The following is a 20,227-nucleotide window of genomic DNA, read 5'->3' on the forward strand; positions in this document are numbered from 1 at the left end:
ATTTTTGCATTTTCTCTTTATGTGTATGCGCTTTTTTTTTTTTTTTGATGTTGTGATTCATTCATTCATTTTCTTTTCGCCATAGTCCCTTTATTTATCTGGGGTCACCACAGCAGAATGAACCACCAACTTATCCAGCACATTTTTACACAGCAAAATCTCTGGGAAATGACGTTGTGATATAGGTCTTAAATTTAATACCTAATGGTCTTAAAAAGTCTTAAATTTGACATTATGATATCTGCAGAAACCCTGCATTTACTCAATTTAAAACACCCTCAAGTGATTGTAAAGCTTTATTTTCTTTTTTTTTTTTGTATGTTAAACCTTGTGTAACCTTTTGTTATTTTTGTGGCCTATTGAATTCCAAAGCCACAACAGCATATAATCATGCATTCTTGATTGTAGGTGGTTTTCCCTGTTGGTAAGAGGTAAATTGAGTATTTTTTTTTACTGTTGATCATCAGTTGGCAGCATTGACTCTTCAGCGGTTGTGCAAAAAAGTTTCTGAAATTTTAAATGGAGTTCTGTGGAGTAAAAGGGCAGATTATAGTGTGTGTGCATAAATACACTTACTAAGTTTACCATGTTGTGACAGCTGAGCTGCTTATTTAGTTTTTCTTAGACATATCAACTAATGATCAACTGTAAAAATTGCCAATTTAACCTCTTCCCAATAGGAAAACCAGCAACAATCAAGAATGGATGATTATTTGCTGTCATAGCTTTGCAATCAAAAAATGTCATTGTAATAGAAGTCAAGGTGGTAAAACCAGTCACGAACATTACACTCATTACACTACATTCGCGTGTGTATGAATGGAAGTCTATGGGAGGAAAGCCCACTGTGATCGCATCTTAAATTTTCTAACCCTAACATAATAAAAGTTGTTTTCTTTTTATATCGACATGACAAAATCTGTTTTCATGAGTTAACTTATTTTTTCTGCTTATTCGGCATAAGAGGCAATCCTAGATTAGAAGCAGTAAACGCACAGTATTTTATTAAACAGTATTCATTAAAGCAAAAGTAGGACCTACATTCTTCATAATCTAAATGATACATGTAACAAACCTATTTTGCACAAGTCAGAAACTATGCTAAATATATAGAGTGAGGGACTACATGTAAATGTATTATAATCATGAAGTGTAATAACAATATTATTATAAGTCTATTCTGTTTAAATGCCCTTAACGTGTTGCACGTCTGCAATCATTTCTCGACTCTGCTGCTCTACGCAAATAATACTACGCAAATTAAACACGAGTTCCATTGCATGGCATGTTTTGTTAATTGATAAAAATAACAGTGTTTACACAAGCATGTCTGTTATGTTGTATAATAAATGTAGCCTGCAGGAATATTAAGGAAGAATTCACAGTGGCCAGGTACTACTACTAATAATAATGTTCATAAAATAATCTGTGATAATGAGAAAAAAGAGATAAAAACACAACAAACAAATAATAATGAGTTAAACTTGATACTATTAAAAAGAAATATATTAATATGGACTGTTTATACCAATCAAAACAATAATATGGATATATTGACACAGATAAAGAGATATTTTCTTTCACTGCTAGTCAATGTGGTGTGTATTGGTACAGGCTTTTATGCACCTACGGAGGCAAGAACACAGTTAGCGATGATTGCTCCCAGCAAGTATTTTTTGTTTTTAATAGACGTCTAAGCGTAGACAGCTTGGGTAAAACAAGGCTAAATTTGGGCTGTCAATAAAAATCTAATAGACGTCTTAGAATAGTCAAAACTAGACTAGTCATCAAATAAATGAAAGACTACACATATAAAGTCTGTTTAATCTGTCTATTTGACGACTAGTCTAGTTTTGGTCTATTAGATTTTCACTGACAGCCCAAGTTTAGCCTTGTTTTAGCCAAGCTGTCTACATTTAGATGTCTATTAGACGTCTATTAAACAATTGTTTGCTGGCCTGTTAAATCTCTGTTGTACTTTGGTGTTTCATGGCAGAACAAAAGCTGCTCTACCTTTGTTTTCCTCTGTGTCAGTAGCTGTTTCCTCTGATAGCCTTTGGCGTAGCTGGTTATACTTGATTTCGGTCTCCTGGAGAAAAAACAAGAACATGTGATTAATAGCTAATACCAGCACATATACATTAATAGAACATTAGTGTCTGCCATTTGAAGTTCTTTCTAAAATGACTTGTCTTCTAAGAAATATAAATTCAAATAGAGCCATGGTAAATAAACTACAGTAAACTATTTTTTACTTAATACTATTATGTTTTGTTAAATGTTATTCTCTATTCATATGTTCTGTCTCAACCTCTTCAGGAATCCTCTATTAACATAATATTAATAGAAATACAATATTAATATTAATACAAGCAGATTTAATAAAGATGTGTTAAGCTTGTAATATTCCTACATTGCCTATTTATAAGAATATGAATCAAGGCTTTTTAGCTCGCTCTTTTGGATAAGACAAAGTGCTTTGGATTTTTTTGTTTTTCTGCTTCTTTTTTATAATAAATGCTTCGAACTTACTACTAGAGTACCTAGAACAGCACCGGGAAAACTTCACACGATCCTTTCAGCAAGTACATCTTATTTTTTTTTTTTTACCATCTGTTAACTGAAACGTAAAAGATCTAGCACAGTGGTACGGAACCTATCTATCATGCTTTGTCCAAAAATACGTGGCTCTCAAGCTGTATATATATATTAGGGCTGCACAATATATCGTTTCAGCATTTTGAGTCTGGATTATAGTTGACCAAGAGCTAAAGAATTGTATTTAATTATTGCATTTACAGTTAAAGTCAGATTTGTTAAGCACCCTGTTTATTTTTTTCCAATTACTGTTTAACAGAGAGATTTTTTCAACACATTTCTAAACACAATTGTTTTAACAAACTCATTTCTAATAACTAATTTATTTGATCTTTGCCATGATGACAGCACATAATATTTTACAAGACACTTCTATACAGCTTAAAGTGACATTTAAAAGCTTAATTAGGTTAACTAGGCAGGTCTGGATAATTAGGCAAGTTATTGTATAACAATGGTTTGTTCTGTAGACTATCAAAATAATAATAATAATAATAAAAAATCTGCTTAAAGGGGTTACAATTTTGACCTTAAATTTAAAAAAAAAAAATTAAAAACTACTTTTAGTCTAGCCGAAATGAAACAAATAAGACTTTCTCTAGACAAAAAAAGTATATATTATCAGACATACTGTGAAAATGTCCTTGCTCTGTTACACATAATTTGGGAAATATATAAATAAAAAAATTTTTTAAAGGGGGGGCTAATAATTCAACTGTATGTGATTTATGCAAAAGGGAAAAAAGTTTTTCTTACTTAGAATTTAGAATTTTTGTCTTGTTTCTAGTAAAATCTACATAAAATAAGATTAATTTATAACACTGGCAGATAATTTGACTTGTTTTATGGAAAAACTTTTTAATTTTGCCTTATTTCTTCTGAAGTTGAAAAAAACAAGTTTTAGAAATTTTTTTATAAAATGCTTTAATAAATTTGAAGCTGAATTGTTTTTCTTATTATTTACCACGTGTGTGAAGACATTACATGAATCATTAGGTCATGGAAATGTACTTTTACTTTTAAAAGTCATGGAATTTCAGAAGAACAAATGTGTATGAACCCTGATACATTGTAAGTGCCTGAATACTTCTTGGTCACTGCATAAAAATATTTTGTGAGTTGTGTTGGTGGTGAAGCGTCACCTTCAGCTGCTGCAGGTTGCCCTGTAGTAGACGTAAGTGTGTCATGATCTGTCTGTTGATGTTGGGTCCTCCAGTGCTTTGAGAAGATGAAGACAGGAGCTTCTTCAAGTCGATGCCTGAATCTCCACCAGCCACAGGCTCCACACTGCAGCCCTGCGCATCGTCATCTGTGCTGCTCTCTCCTGAGCCCGCAAACACCTCCAGCACCATATAACTGCCTGCAGACACTGACACAACAACAGCGACACCTCACAAACATGCTACAAACTCAAGTCTTTGGTGAAATTAGCCTAAAAAGAATAAAGGCGAATGCTAATGTGGCTTTTATGGCAGTACGCATATAATGGGGAGGGACACTAGAAGCTGCTTTGTGATTGGCTAAAACATGCATACTGTGACTAAAGTTAGAGTTATGGCTTGTCCAATGGCAAGTAATACTAAAATCTGTTTTAAGGCAAGACATTTCACATGGCGGCCATCTCTGAAGCGCCTTTCGGGCAGTATGATTGGGCATTCTGTTTGAATGAGGAAACATTTTATTCTCCAAAATTGCTTGCTAAGCTTATGATTAAAGTTCATATTAGGAATCACCAATAAGATTAAACAACGACCGTCTCTTCAGTTTCATTTCTAAACATTACGTCTGGTCCAAGCCCCTCAAAATCAGTCTATAGAAATCAACAATTGGCTCCTGTACTATCAGGTGGGGCTTCATTCGCCACATTGATCGTTACACTTTTCCCCATTTAAAATTATACAAGTGATACATCTTTTGTATTCTATAGTCTTTGGGAATATCAGCCTAATTTTATGAGGAAACGTAACTATTTTACCTTTTGTCAGTTTAGTTCTTTCGATCAGTAAGATTTTTAATAGAAGGTGTGGCACCAAACCCCACCCCTAAACGCAATCATCATAAGTGGATGAGCCAATTGAACAAATAAGATTGCAAAAATGTATGCGAATTAGCCCAAAAATCAAAAACTTGCCGTGAGGTAGCGTTGGGAATACAGACATTTTCACTTGCCCACAGTAAGGAAATTGTCCTCTAAGGGTTATACCATGTCTAAAATCACTATCCAGCCTACGGGCCGTTTAGACAATTTTTCAGCCAAAAACTGAACTTTTTATTCATTTTGCCTGTTTGGTTGCACAACAACCATGTGATTTTTATTTTTTTTTACAGAAAATGCATCTGAAAGTTTCAGGAAAATGCTGTCGCTATTGTGTCTGTAGCTGTTATCATCCAAAGATGCTAATTAAATTAATGCGCAAAACTGGAATATTGCATAAAAGACGTGCAAATAAATTAGTTTCCTTCCAAGAAGTCAAAGAGAATAAAATGGTCACTTGCTGATAAACTGTCCCCAAATATTAAATGTAAAACCACAATTTGCTGTGGTAGTAGAAGCTGCAACAGTCTTTTCTTTATTTAATAAATGACTGTTGTGCAATGTACACGTGTTGGCGTTTGAAGCTCAGACACTCTTGACTATTCTGGAAGTCATTAATAATATAATAACACCAATACTGAAATGATTAAGGCATTTTAGAATTACCAAAACAACATTTCAGATGTTTTACATGCACATCTTGGCATTTTTCTATCAACTGTTGTTTTATGTGCATATCCAAAATCCGCAAAAAAAAGGTGGCTGGAAGCGTAGCGAGTGTAAACACCCCAAAACAAGAGTCTATGAAAATGCCTGTCTTGTGCGTACAGTACATGTTTAGAGGAGTGTAGATTAAAGGCAATTCAAAACCAACACACAACAATGCCTGAGCATGTAGTAGTGTTGTTGGTGATGCAGATATTTTCACCTCCCTATAGTAAGAAAACCTCTGCTTAAACTATCCACCAAGATAAACCGGAAGTTAAGGTTTACATAAACCAGACGTCAGTTTTCAAGAGAAGCAAACATTATTGTTCATACAGGGTTATGTAGTTTCTGATTTTTTTATAATAACAAAAACCTTAATTCGAAATCTTCATGATGGGATTACTTTTGTTATCTTTAACTAGTATTTCAATTTGTTTGATGCTCTGAAACAGTAAAGCGTGGCAAACATGCAAAAAACTAAGGAATCAGAAAGGGGCAACCACTGAACCATTTAAAGTCCCCGGAAGAGCCCGTGTAATTAGTTGTAATCGAGGAATAGCATACCTTGTAATGTCACAATTGACCAATCAGAATGAAGTTTTTCAGAGAGCCATGTTATAATATGGTTTACCACATGTATACACATCTTTCTCAAAATCTTTTTTTTTTTTTTAACATGACCATTATACTTTATACTTGATGGTTGTCCAAGACCGTAAATACATGCTAATGTCATGTGCCTTATTGTATTCTGCAGTCATTGGCTGTGTTTGAAATCGCTCAAGTAGGTACTACATTTGAATTTACTACACAATAGTTGGGTCATTTGACTCCCATTCACGAATCTCACATGGCATTATGGGATATTATACTGTAGAATCCAGTGCATGCACACTACAAAACCTTACCGGAAGTCGTTGGTCATCTTGCCTAATGTTTTTCAAGTACTATGAATTTAGACATACTACAGACGCAGCCATTCTATTCATGTTACTAAATGATCCACTTCTTAACTGGTCAAACAGTAATGTAACAAACAGGGTATTAGAGGGTCGGGGTGGCATTATTGTAGAATAAAGGAAAGTATTTTTAAAGAAACAGGCCAAACACGCACCACAATCTTCAGACGTCTCAAAGAAGCCGGTGTCCCCGGATGGTAGTTCCTGTGGATTCTCTCCTCTGTCTGAGCCGTTCTCAAGCGGAGACTGGATGGCAGCGCTGTCGTCTGAGCCCTGCTGAGGGCACGTCATCTCTATATGCTCCTGTTGATCTTCACTCTTGTTCTCTCTGTCTGTGTCCTCCTGACCGGAAAACTGGTTGATCAGGAGTTGCCTCAATGTCGCCACTGAAAGACAGAAATGAAGAGGATTTATACGGTTACAGATCAAGTTTAATATATATATATTTTTTTTTTATTTAAAGTCTGCATGAACCGGAAAGTGCTAAGACTTTTATTTCAGTATACTGATGGGAGTATGAGGTGGGTGGGGCTTTCTTTGTGCACATCATTTACTAATAGCAAACTAATGGTAAGAGGGGCGTGGTTAATGGTGACTGAAGCTGTCAAAATGACATCATCAGAGAGGAACCGCCGCTCCAAACGCAAAAGTAAATGGTCAGACTTTGATTAAAGATTTGGTGGTCTTTGTTTAGGTCTGAGTAACTTCACCTATAGCCAGAATTATATTTCAGCACTTCAGGTTGCCTTGGTGGAAAACATATCGTATTTCATTTCAGTCAGTCTCAGTAAGTGTGGGCACATCCAAAAATGTCAGCAGCAGCCTCCAAAATAAAACACAGATTCAGAGAAACAAAACTCCAGAAGGGGGAGCTGAGCAGATTGCATGGTGAGGCTCAATCATCAGGCATGCTCACTCCTGTTTGTGTTGTAAATCTGGCAACCGGCTTTGAGTTGTAGGAGGAGGGGCTGGGTGAAAAAAAAAAAACCCTCTCCAATGTTTTGCAATACCTTGCTCAACCACTAGTTGTCAATCCTACATACTGCACCTATTGACATACCTGTCAACTCTCCCGTTTTTCCTGTGATTCTCCTGTATTTTACAGTTCTATCTAGTTTACACCTTTACTATCATCCCGTAAAGGTGTTTTCCCGCATTTCTTCTGTATTTTTAATCTTTCTATGAAGGTGGCAAAAAAGAGTCAATCCTCCTTATATGCAACCCATACCGCCGAACCACCAGGTTGCTCTTAAATGTGAGTCTGTTCAATGCTTTCATTTTATTTAGGCAAGAAAACACTTTGAAAGAAATATAAAAATGGCAGGATTCCTTTGCTTTACATGACAGGTGCTGTTGCCCCTCATATGCACTCTCAAAACCATCATATAGCGGTGCATGAGTGTCAGCTGACGCACTCCATAGGGATGAATAGATGCTAGATTATGTACACGCGATTTGAAGCAGAGCGAAAGTCTGGGTTTTGGGTACATGTTTGAACAGACATATACACATAATTAATAATGATAACATCTAAAGATGTCGAACTTGGAGGGTTTTTTTCCAAACACAACTAATTTTGTCCTAAATGAGTTAGGAAAGCAATCAAATGCTTGCATCATGCATAATGTTAGATGTGTGCATTGTGTAGGTTATACAGTGCAGAAAAGACTTAATAACTTAATTCTATTTCTTTTTAATAGCTATTATTTTAATAAGCTGAACTGTTTGTTAATTTATTTGCTGCTAATGTATACTATATATATATATATATATATATATATATATATATATATATATATATATATATATATATATGTATATAGCAAATATTAATATTAAAACATATTAATGATACTAATTTGGGGATTTTTTTGGGGGGGTATCCCTTATTATGGTGGGCATATCCCTTGTTTTCGCATTCCAGTGTTGACAGGTATGCCTATTGACTTTGTTTTTATGATTATTTCAGAACTTTAGAAATGAATAGGAAAATAAAACAGCAGAAAAATGGTCAGACTACTTGCTCTGCAAACGTGTGTTCATGACTATACATAAAAAGAATATAATATAGAGAGTTTTGAATTCACTGCCATTTCAGCTTCTCTGACCATTTCATGGCAAAACCATCAATCATGATCATACTTAAAGCATTTTATAACTATCACTTTTTCTATAATAATAATAATAAAAATAGAACAATAAAAATACATCAACTGCAATAAATATATAAGAGATGAAATCTAAAACAGTATTTTTTGGGGTCATCAGCAACTCCAGCCACCCAAGCCATAGACTTTTCTCTCTGCTGCCCTCAGGCAGACTGTTCCGCAGCATCTGGTCATGCACCAGCCGACTGAGGGAAAGTTTCTTCCCTCAGACTATCAGGCTGATGAACACTTAACACACCCCACACAAACTCTTCCATACCCTCACTGCACACCATCAAGATGTAGCATGCACTGCACTTTAACCAATCCATACTTACAATATTGCCTACAACTATGTGTACACTTATTCATTGTACGTATTGCTGTCAACATGACCGATTTTACACTGTCCTGTTTTTTGTGGGAGTATGCTGTTGCATGTCGTTGTATTTTGTACCGTCTGGAGCCAGCACCTAAGCTTTTCACTCATCATAGCATACGTGCTGCTGCTGATGTGACAATAGAAGTGATTTGATAAAAAGTGCACCATTTTTGAAGGCTTGAATAATATAATGAGATAATATTAGTTTGCAACATCAAGCAGCATAACGAGCTGTTTTTAACGTCTAAAAGTCAATGGAAGTGAATGAAACTGGAAATCTCAAGACAAAGTGATTCCGATGGCTGCACCCGCTCATACGTGAAAGGTAACGTCAATAATGTTTTTGCTTTATTTCTGACAGTGCTGGAAGCCACTGATGTGCATTTTATGAGTTATCAAGGACCACCATTTCAACAGTATAAATTTTTTTTATATTCAATTGTAATGTTTGTATCTGATTATCAGTACGATGACAGGAAAGCTCATAGTTAGACAACAGCAGTGTTTTCTACTCACATGTCCTGAGAGCTTCATCAGCTATGAGCGGCTGCAGCTCGAAGACTTCGGCCTCGTCCTCATCGATGGCGATGCCGAGTCTGGAGCGCTGTTTCAGGAACGTCAGTCGATCGCTCAGATCTGCCACAACAAACGCTTCATCGTCTTCAGCCTGGTCCTGTAGAGAGTTTTCCTCCTCTTCTTCAGCCTCCTCATCAGATTTGTTCTCAAAGGGGTTGGTGCTGGGTATTGGGGTTGGGATGACCTCAGTGTCGTCTTTTTCTACTGAAAATATAGAATGAAACTCACTTTTTAATTTTTTTATAATGTTTTTGAGGATGGATAATGTATGTTTTGCTAGTGCCAAAGCTACATCCAGTTAAACAAGTACTATAGTAAAAATAGAGACCATTAGAAAATGTTCTCTGGATTTATTAGGTATCTGTTGTAAAATAAATAAATAAAAATGTGAGAATTGTAATATTTGTTTTATTCTATAAAAGTCTGGTGACACTTCTTTAGTAGGTACTGTCATTCAGTGAGGGGTTTTCTCCCAGAAAATGACAGCTGGTCAGATTAATGTTTGCATTTGCTTGATTTCTTAAGTGCTAGATTTGTATAATGTTGCCTAATAATAAACATAAGTGATGTTTTATTTTTACATACATATATCTGTTATGCTGAATGATGGCCGAACATTTTTTTATCATTTTATCTTTTATATTCATTATTATATTATGAACATCAATGTCAATTAACATTGTCATTTTTTGAGTATTTTTTAGAGTATTTAGAGTATTGAATAATTAAATGTAATTGTTTTTAAATTCTGTAAATTACTGATTTAATTTCTTCCCAGTTTAAAATAAAAAAGTTTTGTTTATTTAAGGAATGTGTATTTATATAGCGCATTAATCATGTATGGGCATACAACCATCACAATCATGAGAGGGGGTCTCTCCACACACCAACAGTGCCATTGCGCTCACCACACTTCAGCTATAGGTGGAGTGGAAAGATAGAGATAGAGCCAATTGGATGGACATGATTGGGAGGCTATGATTACTAAGTGCTGGGACACTGGGGTTACAACCCCTATAAGAGAAGTGTCATGGGACTTTTAGGACCTCAGTTTAACGTCTCATAGTGTCCCTATTGCTTTACTGGGCCATTAGGACTGAACTCTGCTTAGCTTCAGTGAGTTACCAGTCTTGAGCTACAGGGTGATATTGCTGTAGGCATGTAGCATAGAATAACACAAAATATACCATGCTTTTATGTTTAATAAGTGATAAATGCTGTCTTATTTTTACATAAATATTCTATATCTGTTAAACTGAATGAGAGCTGTACACTAAAACATTATATTCATTATTAGATTTATTAAGATCATCATATTATGTAAATTAACTGTCATTTAGAGCATTTATTTGCATATAATTAAGTGTATTTTTGTTTATTCTGTAAACTACTGATTCCATTTCTTCCCATTTTAAAATAAAATGTTCAATCATCAACACTTATTAAACAAGTCCAAAAGCTCTTTTTTATTTTAGGCAACAACGAATGAAAACATTTTTTATTTAAATTTGAGGAAATGTCATAATAAATTAAAATCATGTTTAATTATTTTTAAGTGATCTATTAATATTTTCTGTAGTGTATGTATATGAAGTACTTTATTTCCAGATTACCTGCTTAATATTTGCTCAAACATCCTTTAATAAAAACAAATGAAGGCAAATGTTTACCTGGAGACTGGATGCTCGCTAAAGTAATCGGTTCAGTGTCTTTGCTTAGCTTCTGAACACCAGAGTTGATCATCTCCACCTCTTCACGTTCCCCACTGTAAAACATGTTTTATAACATCACCTTATTGCCTACAAAGCAATACTACAGTACCTCTCTGGTAATACCTGAAAGCTTTAACTCACTCGGTCTGAGGTAATGGAATGATGTTGTGTAGTTTGGTCTTCATGCAGTCTGCTCTTTGTGTGATTAGACACTGCCACCTAGTGAGAAGAAAATCACAAATGATCAAAACCTGCAGCGAACAACAGACTATTTTACAAACAAGTAAAATTAAAGCTATTTAAAAAATCTGTTCATGCTTGTAATATAGCTAAAAGTAAAACATTTAATAAAAAATAAACAAAAACAAGTTAAAATAAAGTTACAAATACATATTTAATGGAAAACTTTGATTAGAAATGTAAACACCAACAACAATAAAAATACAATTAAAATATTCTATAATATACTTTATATAACATCTACAAACCTATAGAAATATTACAAATTCAAGAACTAATAAAAATCACAAAAGCACATAAAATGAAAGATGTTTAACTTATATTTTGTTGTCTACATTACCAAATAAACAACTTGGCTTTATTCACATACAAAGCACATGCAATGTAAGCATGTTAATGTTTCAAAACTAAAATCCAATATTGAAAAATAAATGGAAATAATGATCTATCGTCATTCAGGATAACAAATATATTTTTTATTTTAATATATTATTTATGTAAAAATAAAACACAACACATTTACTGAGACCTCTAATTTTTTTTAAATACCAAAATATTAAAGGTGCAGTAGGCGATCTGCCACAATGCTAATCGGTTAGCATAAAACTCTGAAACACAATCCCTCCTCTGTCGTCCAAAGCCACGTGTCTTGAAACACGAGCGTGTGCACCTTAAAGATGACAGCAGAACCCTCTCTTATGTGTTGAGCTAAAGCAACTAGTGGTTGGCCAGCGGCGTGCAGGAATTACACTTATTACTAAGCCATAATTACATGCTATTTCTGACCGAATATTCAGAGCAGCATGGTAAACAATATAGGGAACGAGCCACTGGTTGTCATTGTTCAAAAATGAACCAATGTGACGTAAATATAAAACCAACTTTAGCTCAGTAAAGCAGGCTAGGCGAAATAGCGTTATTTACTGATGTTTTGTTGTTAAACTAAATATAAATCTACATTATCGATGCTGTAAAAGGACCTTATGAAACTGAAAATAGTCACATCAATTTATCGATGAAAGATTTCAGTGGCTGAACAACACTTCAGTGCATATAACCCATTCATAACAATGTACAACAGCTTTGCGTGAAGCTAAAATAGTTTTAAAACACAACATTACCTGTCTAAAAGAAATACTTCAGCCATGGTGTCTTCCTTCTTCTAGCATGCAAAACTAACTCTCTCTCTCTGTCTCTCTCTCTCTGTCTCTCTCTCTCTATCTCTCTCTCTCTCTCTCTCTCTCTCAATTCAATTAATTTTAATATAATTTATAAAATTTAATTTGACAAATGTTACAAATGTATTGCCAAAGCATTTATAAAGTTTACATAAAAATAAAAGAACATACATATTTATTAAAAAACACAGTAAACAAAGTAAATAGTAGTATTAAAAAAAAAAGTATACATAATATAATCTTTCTCTTTCTCCCTCTCGCTCTCTCTCTCACTCGCAGCGCGTGTACGTACAAACGGCAGAGCTGCATATAAACTGGTGCGCAGTAGTTCAAATTTGCATTTGCTGACAGACATTTTTTAGTTTTATGCCTTACCCAGAATATAAAAATACATGTAAAAACATTTAGATCATTTACTTTAATCATTACTTTTGCAATGAAATGAGACTTTCAACCAGCACAACAAATTTTTTTCCTGAAGACAATCACCTACTACACCTTTAAGTAAAAAAATATTTCAATAAGTAATAATTTTTCGATCAAATTCGTTTTATTTTAAGATTACTTTCTTGCTGACAAATGGCCAACAAACAGAATTGAAAGATAGCGGCACATTTATTTTGTTGCTGCTTTGTGATACTTAAATAGTGTCATCAAATAAAAAATATTTACTATAATAATACATATATAAAAAATAACACGGTTAAACATACATATGCATTCAGATATTCTCTATTAATCATGTTTTACAGGCTAAACATAGTGAGGTCAATCCAAAATCATTCAAAAAGTGCTCAGGGATAGCTTAATTAATGTGTTGCTGCTCTTTGTGTCAGAGATTCATCAGAATAAACAGCAAAAGTCAGTCTAAGGCACTCAAAAAATGTGGAAAAATATTAAAAAGCCTTTATTGACATGGCTATTAGAAGGAAAATCCATGTCAAGAAGGCTTTTTAATATTTTCTCCACATTTTTTGAGTGCCTCGGACTGACTTTTGCTGTTTACAGTGAACTGTTGCATTCTGAACCTGGCAGATGAAAATTTTACGTTCAACACTTACGTCTTTTGCTCTGATACGGTCTGGGCCATCAGCTCATAGATCTGGGCTCCATTATCAGACATCGACAGCACAAAGAACGACCTGTTGTCTGTAACACAGTCATTTCATGCTAGTTTAACTTTATCTTCATCAAGAACAAATTTCATACATAACATGATTCAGAAAAAAAGACTTGACCCTTCTTAAAGGAATAGTTCACCCACAAAGTAAGTTCTGTCACCATTTCCTCACCCTTAAGTGGCTCTAAATCCTTTTGAGTTTCTTTCCTCTACTAAACTCAAAAGATGATATTTAGAAGAATGTTGACTACTATTGACTTCCATGGTATTTTTCATGGTATTTGTCGGTCAAATATTTCCCAAAATAAATTTTGTTGAACAGAGAAAAGAAACCACAAATTCATAAATTCATTATAAATGAATGGAGCATATGATGGCAAAAAAAAAGGTCAGAAATACAAACATATAATTTAGTATGAAAAGGACAAACAGTAAAACTAAATACATATGCATAACATACATACATAATATAGTAATACAGAGCCTATTTTTCTTCTTCTTCCTATTATTATTATTATTATTTTATTATTATTACCAAGACTATTAGTAAGATCTGCAGTAATAATATACATAAAATATTACTATTAATATGTATTCATGCTGAATTAAAGGAGCAGTAGGAGATTGTCTTCAGAAACATTTTTTGTTGTGCTGGTTAAAAGTCTCTTCACATTCTTATAGTAATGATTAAAGTAAATAATCTAAATGTGTTTATTTGTATTTTTAATATTCTGGTTAAGGCATAGAACTAAAAACTGTTCATCCAATTAAATATTGTCGGGCCGACAAATAACTCAATTATGACAGGTAACTCAAACCGTTTCTGTGCAGCCCGTCATGCTGTCAGATCTACAGCTGACAGAGAGTGACATCAGGTAAACTCAGCAAGCATCAACCTGAACTTCTTTCTGAAAGACCAACGTGACCTTGTATCCATGAAAACATTGTTTTTTAAAAGGGCTTCTGCCCAAAATGCAAATTCAAAATTTTTCTAAATCTTGAATCAATGTTAAAGATACTTTTGTACGCTGGAGGGAAATGACGTTATGCCATTTAAGTGGCTGAAAACATCCGGTGAAAGATCAACTATGTTTAAGTTCATGGAGTATCTTTTACAGCAACAATAATTGATAGATCTAAGCATTCATTTAGTTGTTCAAGTGTAAAAGGAGATTTTGTGCAGTGAGCACAATTCAAAATAAAAAGTCACTCGTTGTCTTGACGTCAATGTAATGTAAAAAGATGACAGGGTATTTCTGTTTTTAGAACTCATTTTTTTCAGATCTGATTTTTATTTAGTTAATTAACAAAACAGAAGTAAATGTGCTCTTCCGCCTAACCAGCTTTACTGAGGTGTAGTTTGATTTATCCTTGCACATTCTTGTGACAAGCTCTCACTATAACGCTACTTTGAATATTGGGTCTGAAATAGTGTATACGAATGGCTTCTAAACACCATTAGCACTATTGACAGTAAACGATGTTGTATTTTATAGTCATTGGCTGATTATATGATTTCACTATGTAGAGTTTGCAAACAATACTTTTCCGAATTGATATTATTGTAATTGTGCCAATATAAAACCAACTTTACCCCAATGCCAGTTTTGGGGAAATACATTTCCTGCACCCCCCGGGCTGTCAACAACTATGCTGGACAAAGTGTGTGTCTTCAAAGATTTTTCTAACTGGTGAATGACATGGTCTAGAGCTATATAAGGTTGTCTATCATCATCAGTTCATCATCTATTCGGTGCGGGTTCCATGGTATTTGATGGCAGTGAAGGGACGTAAGCTATTATGCTAACGCTAGCATTCTGGCAGATCACCTACTGCACCTTTAAAAAAAATGCTACAGAATATTTCTCTGTTTTTTGATAATTATAAGATCATTTGAAAAATTGTTCCGTTAACAGAAACCTTTGATTTAATTGTAAATTACTACACTGTGCATTTTTGACAAATGAGTCATATTTCATTTTGGGGTGAACTACAGCTTTAAGCATTCACATTGTCAGATTTTAACATCTCTGTTATCGTACCGGTGGCAACGGAGCGCACCATCACAGTGCTGAGCTTGATGATGGGGCTGAAGATGTGTTTGGTCTCAGCGGTGCCCGCCAGATTCTTACTGTGGCATTTTAAGATCAGCTTCTCATCCTGCCTTTGAAGTAGCACCAATATATCCTCCAGCAGCAACGTGTACAGCTCTGAAAACACACACGCACATGAAATCATTTCACAATGACATTACAAGACATCACTTGTTCACAGCATTCGGTTTTGCCTTGATGTCGCTTTGTGGCAAACACAGTCAAAAGTGATTTTCTTCTTCAGAATTACTGCACCTGTAAGAGATCTTTAGGATATTGACCTACTGTGAGTTTGGTCTATATATATTAATTCTGTAAAAAAGTCACACCCACCAATGGTTTTGTCTTTGTTGACCTTCCAGGACAGCGGCCCCTCGTGCACCATCTTCCTCTTGGTCAAGTCCAAGCTCTGGACATGGAGAGAAAAAAAAAATCATGAAATAGATATAAAATGGTAAATGATATTTGTTAAATTAGCAGATGTCTTAACATTTAAATATGCCTGCAACACATAAAAGGGTATAATAACTATTGTTAGTTAGTTTTTACATAGTTTTTATGCTATTTTACTGTTAGCAGGTGGCTTCTGAAAAGTATCAATAAAAAAGTAATTTGCTTAGAAAAGCTAATAAGAAAACACTTTTCAACCTGTTTGTGCAACGACATTTTTCTAAATAGTTTCATGCATGTAACCTTGTTAACATTGTCCTATACAAACTAGGCTTGGGCAGTATCCAAATTTTGATACCGCCAAACCTCCTCCCTATTTTACCCTGGTGTCCGGTATTACCATGCATAATAAAAAAATATATGATGTAAGGCTCAAACAGCGTCACCAAACTGTTGGCTTGTGCCTAAACCATTCAGAAACTGAATACCGGATATGCGACCTTTGCGTTCACCTGTGTGTCTTGTTCATTTTAGAGATCTGCGTGGGATGCTCTCTCTCTCTCCACCGTCTCTCTCTCTCTGTGCGTGTGTGTGTGTATGTTTGGGTTTTTCCAAATAAAGCGCAGGAGCAGTCAGTAACTTGAAAGAGAGCAGTCGCGCAGTCTAACAATCGTGCGTCGCTTGGTGCTGTCTCTCTCTCTCTCATTTACACACACACACACACACACACACACACACACACACACACACACACACACACACACACACACACACACACACACACACACACACACACACAGAAAGAGAGAGCACCAGACACACAGCATGCTCTCTTATTTACACACACAAACAGACACACACACACTGCTTGGTGCGCGACTCACCATCTTACCTCACCTCTCTCTCTCTCTCTCTCCTCCACACTGTACCGTGATGACAATCACGCATACGCATTTGTTGGCATTAAATAAATTATATTTAGTGGTTGTCTCCTATAAGAGCACTGCTTTTTATGACGGTATCACGGTATTGAAACTGACACCGTTGCTATTTTTAGATCCCACAGTATACCATATTACCGTATTACCGCTATATACACATATTTGAATATGTATATATGTTGTATGCGCCATTCAATGTAGAATTTGAACAGGAGGAGAACAATTAACATTCTAAATCAGGGGAGTCAAACTCTGTTCCTGGAGGGCCGCAGCTCTGCACAGTTTAGTTCCAACTCTAAGTAAACACACCTGATCATAGTAATTGTACTTAGTACTTTAGGCTCGTTTGAAACCTACAGCTATATGTGTTGGAGCAGAGTTGTAATTAAACTGTACAGGGCAGTTAAAAAAAAAGTCAGTTATTTCTATATTTTTCTGTGGCATGTCAGTTTGAAATATCAATTTACAATTTCAAACATTAGTTTTGTCATTAATTGTAATTATAAAGCGAGATTATTGTCTGCACAAGGAGTCTGACAACAGCCAAAGATGTGTTCTGACCATCATCTTGTCTGTCTGGAATGACATGAAAAAACAACAAACTAAGACAAAATCAATCCAGAAGAACTTTGGTGACATCTCTAAGATGCTTTAAAAAAACCTACCTGTAAAGCAACAGTACTGTTCAAATGCTGTAAAATGATGATGCTTTCAAAAACAATGCGAAAACACATTTTATTTATCAATTAACTTTGTAGCGTGAGGGCACACGGGCAGGTGGTGTGAGTGCTAATTAACAACACCTGCACACATCACCTAACTCAAGTCTCACGGAGTAGCTCTGGATCTTAAAAGGAAGAGAGACTGCAGTGAATGACGAGAGAGGATCAGGCCTGGACACTTTGTTTTACATTTGCTTTTAGTTGGCGCAAGTCTCCACGAGGAGATGTTTGTCTCCATGTTTGTTTTATTTTTTATTAATAAATTATTTAATAGTTCATCAGAGCTCCTTCTTTGTGATGGCCAAGTGATCATCTAACTTCATTACAAACTTATATTAACTAAATCAAATCAACATTTGGTATGACCACATTTTGCACATACAACCCTTGCCTAAAGTCACTCAATATAGAGAAGAGGTAAGACTTTTTTCATACATAGCAATTGGTTTATGCATTATAGGCTTTACATTTTAGAGAGAAATAACAGATAAACTACTGCAATTTAGGTCAACGGATAAACAGCTCTCGTTAATAGCTCAGCATGCTTTGACTATCGTATTTTACACGAAACGCACAATTACCGGTAGAAATGACATTCCGCCCTACTCATCATTTTCTCTTTATATAGCCGTATATATGCCTATTACATGTTCCTAATACACTGTGATATAGCAGGGCTCGGATCGTATCGCATTACTTTTTTCCTACAATCGATCTGCTCCAGAGTTCGCTTTAATGGAGCCGAGACCACTTCATTCAGGCGATCTCGAAGTGATTGTTTTGGCAGGGATCTGAGTGCAATTGCTGGATTCACATATGCCAAACAAACCGCGGTAACTGGGCAGTTGAGACAGGTTCTGAAACAAAAATCTAGGTGTGAAAACACCCTAAAACACAAAAGATACTGGAACAATAATAGTTTAAAAAGTAAAAAAAAAAAAAAAAAAAAAAAATTATAATTCGAAGGAAGACATTGACGTTTAAAAAAAACTGAACTGAAACTAAATTACAAATAAACTTGCTAGAGTTAATTTACGTCCTGGAGCTAAATTATTTCTATTATTATTTTAGTGATCTGCTTGAGAAAGGTCAATTTATTTTCATGCTTTTAATTTAAGCGCCCTTTGGACCATGCAAAGGACCATTGCTCTGTGTTTTGCTGGTAATGTCTTTAAATAAATAATTATTTAGGCCTATTTAATTATTTATTTATGTACAATCATTAAGACAAAAAATGAGAAAAATAAAAATCAACAGAAAATATAAGTAAATGAAAACTGTAAATGAAAAAGCTTATTTATTGGCTGTCTTAGTCCTATCACTTTAAATTAACAAACACCGTACATCTTTCTATATTAGGCTAAAACCCAGCTTTATTTATTTATTTATTTATTTGTGTATGTTTGCATGTTTGTACTTTTATTTTAGACGTCTTTTATTTCTTTAGCTTTAATTTTCAAATATAACCCTCATTGCACATTGCACAGTTTACAATGATAATAAAGCTTGTTAACAAGTTTTAATGATTAATGAAGGAATTGTAATGCTTTATTTCATTATTTCATTTTCATTTACAAGTACGAGTGTATACAGCTACTGTATATTTCTGTCCATTCGCATCCCGTCCCTTTGTGCACACTGACGGCATAGTCGCAAACTGCTTTTATACCTTAAAACACATTCATAATCCCTTAATACCGTGGCGTTAATGGTCATTTTAAAGTGTCACCCACTGTAGGTAATTTCAAAGCTAATGTTTGGAAATGTAAACTGATATTTAAAAAAAAATAAATATATAAATAACTAAGTTTAGTCTTATTGTCTGTAAGTTGTAGACAAAGAATAAATAATATTTGCCAGATCAGTAGATATTAATATGTAAAATATTACTACTGATATAATATTTGTATTTTTGCTAATGAAAACACAAAAATAAAGTAACATGGTAGAAAAATATGTCGTATAGTCAACAATTTGGTAAAATTTACAAATATCTTAATATTTAAAGATAATTATTTATTATTTATTATTGTGTTGATAGGAGAACACTTGTGCACCTTATTGTACATTTTTTTTTTTTTTTATAGGTTCTAGGTTAATAAGCGTGCTCTGACCTTGAACTCTGCTATCATGGGGTTTTCGCTCTGCTTCAGTGAGGACAGGTCCAGTCTTCTCTGGTAGTCCTCCAGCCTCTGGGGGCAGCAGAAAGTCAGAATCATGGTTTGATTGTGTCAGATTGTGTGGACTGAGCTAAAGTCAGGTTTTCCACTGTATTATCTGCTAACCTGCTTGTTTTCGGCTTCCTTCACCTCCTGGTTGACGTGAGTGAGGATCTTTCTACAGCATTCGCCAGCCCGTTTCACTTTACTTCTCTCCTCAGAGTCCTCTGCCATCCAACAACAAGAATCATTGAAGGATTACAGACT

At 34.7% G+C, this 20,227-nt stretch overlaps 1 protein-coding gene across 8 annotated transcripts in view; it reads right to left on the minus strand.

Moving 5' to 3' along the window:
* The window catches only part of arhgef12b (Rho guanine nucleotide exchange factor (GEF) 12b), a 135,121-nt gene that overhangs the window by 2,006 nt on the left and 112,888 nt on the right, over positions 1–20,227 (minus strand). For 4 of the 8 annotated variants that reach the window (XM_073951518.1, XM_073951514.1, XM_073951516.1 and 1 more), the window contains 11 exons: positions 20,087–20,187; positions 19,916–19,993; positions 16,082–16,157; positions 15,698–15,865; positions 13,597–13,684; positions 11,259–11,336; positions 11,076–11,170; positions 9,346–9,606; positions 6,456–6,686; positions 3,741–3,967; positions 2,014–2,089 (listed from right to left, as the gene is read on the minus strand). In XM_073951518.1, coding sequence (XP_073807619.1) covers positions 2,014–2,089; positions 3,741–3,967; positions 6,456–6,686; positions 9,346–9,606; positions 11,076–11,170; positions 11,259–11,336; positions 13,597–13,684; positions 15,698–15,865; positions 16,082–16,157; positions 19,916–19,993; positions 20,087–20,187 — 1,479 coding nt within the window. Of the gene's footprint in view, positions 1–2,013; positions 2,090–3,740; positions 3,968–6,455; positions 6,687–9,345; positions 9,610–11,075; positions 11,171–11,258; positions 11,337–13,596; positions 13,685–15,697; positions 15,866–16,081; positions 16,158–19,915; positions 19,994–20,086; positions 20,188–20,227 lie in introns of all 8 variants that reach the window. The other 4 variants (XM_073951517.1, XM_009301887.5, XM_017356362.4 and 1 more) reach the window with 1 other exon arrangement.

The sequence above is a fragment of the Danio rerio genome, chromosome 5 (assembly GCF_049306965.1).
Source record: "Danio rerio strain Tuebingen ecotype United States chromosome 5, GRCz12tu, whole genome shotgun sequence".
In the NCBI taxonomy this organism is placed as follows: Eukaryota; Metazoa; Chordata; class Actinopteri; order Cypriniformes; family Danionidae; genus Danio; species Danio rerio.